Below are 7,198 nucleotides of genomic sequence, written 5' to 3'. Positions count from 1 at the left end.
TTTGCTTTGAACAACTGAATATTTTATTGATCTTGAAAGTACACATATTCCATGTATATTAATTTCTTGGCACAGGTTTATTTAAACTTGGTTATAATACACTATTGTGTAAGTACGGCCATTTGTCAGGGATGACAAAGATTAGTGTGTTAATCTGGAGTCTTTATTCTCACTCCCAAACTGCATAAAAACTCAATTTTTCAATCCTACATGCAGAGCTTTGAGTTGAAGGCAATGCAAACTAGAACCTACAAACTACCTAACTTGTGATGTGGACAGTATCAGTTACTCGTTGCACAGCTGTTTTTGATTTCCCTCTATTGAGAAAGGAAGATGAATTGTCTACGACTCTGCCAGATAAGTAAAGCTCAAGTCAGAAACAATGTTGTACTCTATAAGAATTTAGTATATTCTTTAATTCAGCTTAGGCAAAAAAGTGTTTAAATAGTAAATGTAACGTATTAATGTGATGTATATTTAAAGAAAATGCTTGGCAGCACTATTCATTGAAAAATATTCCATTTGACATTGCTGCATACTTTGCAACCAGTTGGCAGTAACAGAATTACTCTGGCTCCAATAGGTTTAAAGACATGGTCTTCATTTCTACAAAGCTGCTGTGGGTCTGAGTTGGGTAAGGAGGCCTGACTTTGTGAATCACAACACAATACAAATTGACTGATATTTGAGTCTATAAACTGAACAGTACTTTGAATAATAAGTGTTTGCCCCATTTGCTTTCTAACTCTGAATTTCTGTACTTTCTTTAATATAAGTTTATTACTGTGCTAAAAGCATTCAAGCTACTAAGAGTGAGGCACATATAGTTCTCAACAATAATTAGTAGTTATTTGACAGCCAAGCTATCTTACATCTCAGGATTTCAGGAATGTGTGGTTAAAGCACAATACACACCCATCTTAACCACTGAATAGCATTGTATTGTGCATAGTTAAATGAATACAATTTGCCCTGTAAGCGATGGCTTGTTTCATGTTAAATCAATACCTTGGTTTAAGTTTCACAGCATCACTAAAAAATAAACTAGATTCAGGAAAAATAATTAAGTGGTAGCACATTGAACTGGTTTAGAGCTACAAGAGGATTATCTGTACTATTCACAATAACAGACAATAACAAATACACAATTTCCTAATTGAACTTGTTTTCTGAAAATGAAACACTCAAATACATTAATACATTTCAAGTCTGTTTTACAAACTTACTGCCTGTATGTCTTTGCTCACTTAAACCAAATTTGGCTATTCTTCAAATACAACACAAGGCAAAGATGTCACAGAGAGACGTGCAAAGCAGTTAGTTACAGGCAAAAGTTATGGTAAAGCTTGTTGTTGCAGTAGTATTAGGCTACGTCCAACACACCCGCAGCCACCAACTGTCTTGAGAGCCAGTCCAACCCCTCGTGTAGTCCTATTCCACTCTGGGCGTCACAGCCTTGAATGTGCCAGCTGCGACCACAGCACAACTTGTGCAGACTGAGTAATTCCGTTATTTCTTCTACAGCAAGTGCTCCAGTCACATCCTGTTGAACAAATGGAAATGAAGTTGCTTAAAAAAAAAAGCAACATATTTGATCAAATGACAATTAGTCAATCCAAACTTTCAATTGAATTCCTCTTTCCTGCATCATTGTTGCATACCATGTATAAAGGTTATCCAATTTTGGGTAAATTAGTAAAACCCATGCATAAAATTTATAATGAATATTTTCAGACCTTGCTGTGTCTTTTTGAAAACCTTTAAATTTCCTGCTCACCCACCTGGAGTGACAATTAGTTCTAATTGTAAGCCTTTTTTATTCAAGAATCTGATTTCTTGATTCACTCCAATTTTCTTGATCTTGTTACGAAGTACCCCATATTTCAGAAAATAACGTTTTTCCAGCTAATCAAAATTAATTGGTAAAACTTTTTTTTTAAAATTTAGAGTATTGAATTTTTTTTTCCCAATCAAGGAGCAATTTAGCATGGCCAGTTCACCTACCCTGCACATCTTTTTGGGTTGTGGGGGTGAGATCCACACAGACATGGAGAGAGTGTGCAAACTCCACATGGACAGTGACCCAGGGCCAGGATCAAACCCGGGTCCTTGAAGCAGTGAGACAGCAGTACTAACCACTGCGCCACCGTGCTGCCCTATTAATTGGTAAAACTTGAGACTTTAATTGATGACTGCTATTGACATACCTGTTTATTGGCAAAGATAAGGAGTAAAGCATCTCTTAACTCTTTTTCAGCCAATAACTTGGCTAACTCACTGTGTGCTTCCATCAATCGGTCCCGGTTGCTGCTATCGATCACAAATACAACTGCTGAAGGAATAAAGCCCAAAGAATAAACATTACTATAAACAACAAACTTAAGATGTCAAAACCAACAAAATGTAAATTCCCATTTTCTTCCCCTCAGAAAAAAGCACTGACTTTACATAGATCATAGTTCCATGTTCACGAGCCTCCCTCTGAAATATTGCCCCCGGTGGCATTATTCATATATAAAGCAATCAGTGTTGATGAACTTTTGAACCAGGAGTACAGATATATAGGGACAGACACAGAAAGTAGGCAGGAGTTAATTGAAGACTGGAAGCAAAATGAGCATGAAGAAATCCGATGATTACATTACAATTTTCTTATTCACAGACTGATATCAACACAGCTGAAGAAAACACACATATAACATCAGAACTAGTGCACTTTATGAAATGCCAACTTCTAAATATATTTTGTAAACTGCTTCAAAGTTAAATGTTTGGTTTATAAGCCTACAATATTAAGGCTGAATAAAAAGTATGTTAATACTTTATGCAATGGGTAAAATGCGAACATCTGCCTTCTCCAGACAGTAGGAACAGATCAGAGTTCATTGTTTTTTCTATAGAAGAATCATATGGAGTCGGCACATTAAAGATGTTTCCTCTCCACAGATGCTGCCAGACCTGCAGAGTTTTTCCAGCATTTTCAATTTTTATTTTATTTTTATACTTTATTCAGACAATAATAGAAGAGAATGATCAACAGTAAACAAAATGGTTCAGATAGGGATAATGAACAAGCACTCGGTTTTGACATTGAATTGCTTATATACACCGTTTTCTTGTATTCATTCCCACTTCTCTATCAACCACTTTAGCCAGTAAAACCAGGTTGACCCTGGTCCAGAGACTCTGGACTGTCATGAGGGAGCACATGCACAACACGTTGCTGTATAATGTTCTGCCTCTTGGCATGCCAGATGTCATACAAGGATTGTGAACATACGAACAAGGCGCAGCAGTTGGCCATTCAGCCCCTTGAGCCTGCTCTGCCATTTGAGAAGATCATGGCTGATCCGATAGTAAACTCAAATCTGCATCCCTCCCTCTCCTGATAACCTATCACCCGCTTGCTTACCAAGATTTTATCCGCCTCTGCTTCCACCACCTTTTCAGGAAGAGAATTCCAAAGGCTCACGGCCTTCTGACTGAAAAAATTTCACCTCATCTCCATTTTAAATGGGTGACCCCTTATTTTTAAACAGTGACCCAATTCTAAATTCTCCCACAAGAATCGGGCGATAGCATGGTAGCACAAAGGTTAGCACTGTTGCTTCACAGCTCCAGGGTCCCAGGTTCGATTCCCGGCTTGGGTCACTGTGCGGAGTCTGCACGTTCTCCCCGTGTCTGCGTGGTTTTCCTCCGTGTGAACATAGAACATACAGTGCAGAAGGAGGCCATTCAGCCCACCGAGTCTGCACCGACCCACTTAAGCCCTCACTTCCACCCTATCCCCGTAACCGGGTGCTCCGGTTTCCTCCCACAAGTCCCGAAAGACGTGCTGTTAGGTGAATTAGACATTCTGAGTTCTCCCTCTGTGAATCCGTACAGGTGCCGGAATGTGGCTGCTAGAGGCTTTTCACTGTAACTTCATTGCAGTGTTAATGTAAGCCTACTAATGACAATAAAGATTTTTTTTTTTTTAAAAAGAAAACATCCTCTCCACATCCACCCTGTCGAGACCCCTCAGGATCTTAATGTTTCAATCAAATCATCTCTCACTCTTCTAAACTCCAGCGGGTACAAGCCTGTCCAACCTTTTCTCACCAGACAACAAACCCATTCTCAGTATTAGTCTTATAAAGCATCTCTTTTTAAAATAAATTTAGAGTGCCCGGGGTTGAGACCCATGCAGACACGAGGAGAATGTGCAGACTCTACACAGATAGTGACCCGGGGTCGGGATCGAACCCAGGTCCTTGGCACCGTGAGGCAGCAGTGCTAACCGCTGCCCACTGTGCCGCCCTTTGATAAAGCATCTCTGAACTGCTTCCAAAACATTTACATCCTTCCTTAAAAAAGATGACCAATACTGTACACCTTACTCCTGCCCTGTATAACTGAACATAACCTCCCTACTTTTGTAATCAATTCTCCTCGCAACAAACAATTACATTCTATTAGCTTTCCGAATTACTTGCTGCACCAGCATACTAACCTTTTGAGATTCATTCACCATGACACCCAGATCCCCTTGTACCTCAGAGCTCTGCAATCTCTCATCATTTAGTTTATAAGCTTTTTATTTTTCCTGCCAAAAAGGGCTATTTCACATTTTCCTACATTATACTCAGTTTGTCGAATCTTTGCCCACCCAATTAACTAATCTATATCTTTTGTAACCTCCTTATGTCCTCTTCACAACCATCTTTCCTGTCTATCTTTGTGTTAAGTAAAACACCACCATGAGGGCAATGTCAGGGACTTTAGGTTCACATTGTCCTGCTTGCCATTTGTTGCAATGTCATTGTGCTTCTTTAGATGGAAAAAGCCTTGAGCATTCCCAAGCTTCCCATTCGCATAGACTTGAACCCCCCCCCCCCCAAAAAAAAAACGTAAAATCAGATTGGCCATTCTGGGAAACAGCAGCTAAAATTAATGCAGGCAGTACCCACCAACTATCCAAATGGGTGGAATGAGACACATGCAGCATAAAGAACCAACAGTTCATTGCTGACCCCAACTGCAAAGGGCCCTGGCTTCAACCAGCATTTAATCAAGTCCACAAAGGGAATGAAGAATGTAACCATCTGACCCATGAGTGGACCATGAGGAGCGATCCTAAGTGCGCCTGCGTCCATGAAACAACACGTCAACCTGCGCACTCAGATCTGTGGTGGGAGGCACTTCATTTGTCCACTTGGTATTTCACGGCACCATTGAACAGATAACCAAACTAGACATTCCATTATTCGATTTTCCTGTCATGCTAAAGTAAGTAGTAACGTAAAGATATTTTGTAAGATATGAAAGGTCCAGATTTTTTATAGGAATAAGTGTGAGACTATCCACGCTCGCCTTTTGAGTATAAATTGGACAACATTTCTAGCATCCTCATATACTCAGTTAAACATGGAAATCTAGAGGTTGCTGCCAGAAGTTCTTCTGCACCTTCACACGCTTTGCTCCAATGATAGCTCACAGAGATTCAACATTCAAACACATGAACGGCATCACTTAACCATTAAACAGGCCAGAGAAAGTGAGGGTTGGTGCACTCACGCATAGGTGAATTTTAAATTGCATGCTGGGTCTTCATTACAGCAAAATAACTTCCCTAGCTCTGTAAATTTAATTTTCCAAGTGTGGAGTCTCATTCCTTCAAAATGTAATTATTGCTGGACATTTATTTATTTTTACTTCCATCTCTTATCACTCTTTTAATCCACCTATCTTTCTTTCTATTTCACTTTCTGTACACTACTTTACAGTTAATTAAATATTATCTTCCATACTTCCTCATTTAGATTCTGTATGCCTGTGAAGATTCTTCCAATCTGATTGATTGAGGAGACATGTTCTTATTTTCCCTATTCTCACATGCTACAGATTCCCTTTCTAGAGAGTGCCGTGCTGAAAAGGATGCAAATCCTGCAAGTTGCGAAAACAAAAGCTCATGACCAATCTGTATGACGAAAAGGAGGGGAAAATTAGAGTATGAAGGGAAAGATAGCTAGAAATATAAAGACGGCTAGTAAGAGTCTCTGTAACTATTTTAATATACTGAGTTAGCAAAGTGAGCATTGGTCCTATAGAAAGTAAATAATGGGAAATAAAATGGCAGATTATTGAGCAGGTATTTTCACTGTAAAGGATACCAGTAACATTCCAGAAATAGCTGTAAATGGAAGTGAGGAAGTCAAGAAAATTATAATCACCAAGGAGGTGGTACTGAGCGAACTGTTGGAGCTGCGGACCGACATATCCGCTGGTCCTGATGGACTTCATCCCAGGTGTTACGTTCAGTGTTCTATGTCTAGCAAGGATTCCACAGAACTGCTTGTGACTTGTCCAAACCAGGATCTTTATTAATACACACGTGGTTAGGTAACGATCAGATACAGAGCAAGTTATCATGGAGTTTCTTTAAACTGCCCTGGAACTACCCCTACACACGGATGTCCTCATGTGCATCTTATAACCATCTGAGGATCGCCGGATCTGCCCTATTAAAGATGTTACAGCAGGGCACTGAGAAAAATTCAATCAGGCAGAGTCAATGTGATTTTGAAAGGGTTTAACCAACTTATTGTAGTTCTTTGAAATAGTAACACATTCTGTTGATCAACCGGAACTGGTGGATGAACTGTACTTAGATTTCCAGAAGGCAGTTCAAAGGCAATTAGGGATGGCGAATAAATGCTGGCCAAGCCTCATCCCTTGAATTAATAGTAAAAATAATTGATAAGGTGTCATACCTAGGTTATTGGGGAAAATAAGAAGCTTATAGTGCAACATACTGGCAAGGATAGAAGATTTGCTAGTTAACAGAAAACAGAGATTAGGCACAAATGGGCCATTCTCTGGTTGGCAAGATATAACAAATTGTGTGCCACAAGAATCAGTGCTGGGGCCTCAACGTTTTACAATTTATTTAAAATGGCATGGATAAAGGGACCAATGATATAGTTGCTAAATTTGCTGATGACACAAAGGTAGGTAGGAAAGTAAGTTGTGAAGAGGACATAAAAAGGCTTCAAAGGGACACAGATAGGAGAAATGAGTGAAAGATCTAGCAAATGGAGTATAATGCAGGAAAATTTAAAATTGTTCATTTTGGCAGGAAGAATTAAAAAAAGCTTATTCTATAAATGGTGAGAAATTGCAGCTCTGAGATTCCAAGTGATCTGTGTTTCCAGAGCAT

The 7,198-nt window shown here is 39.3% G+C and overlaps 1 protein-coding gene across 2 annotated transcripts in view; it reads right to left on the bottom strand.

The window, feature by feature from the left end:
* Window positions 1-7,198, bottom strand: part of trim23 (tripartite motif containing 23) — a 51,781-nt gene continuing 44,583 nt past the window's right edge. Inside the window, exons 10-11 of one of the 2 annotated variants that reach the window (XM_072496929.1) lie at window positions 2,208-2,332; window positions 1-1,543 (exon numbers count right to left, since the gene is read on the bottom strand). In XM_072496929.1, coding sequence (XP_072353030.1) covers window positions 1,364-1,543; window positions 2,208-2,332 — 305 coding nt within the window. In that variant the 3' untranslated portion in view covers window positions 1-1,363. The remainder of the gene's footprint in view (window positions 1,544-2,207; window positions 2,333-7,198) is intronic. The other variant, XM_072496931.1, reaches the window with a different exon arrangement.

This window comes from Scyliorhinus torazame, chromosome 3 (assembly GCF_047496885.1).
Source record: "Scyliorhinus torazame isolate Kashiwa2021f chromosome 3, sScyTor2.1, whole genome shotgun sequence".
NCBI classification, from domain to species: Eukaryota; Metazoa; Chordata; class Chondrichthyes; order Carcharhiniformes; family Scyliorhinidae; genus Scyliorhinus; species Scyliorhinus torazame.
The sequence above is the reverse complement of the archived record's forward strand: the minus strand, read 5'-3'. Positions and strand labels throughout refer to the sequence as shown.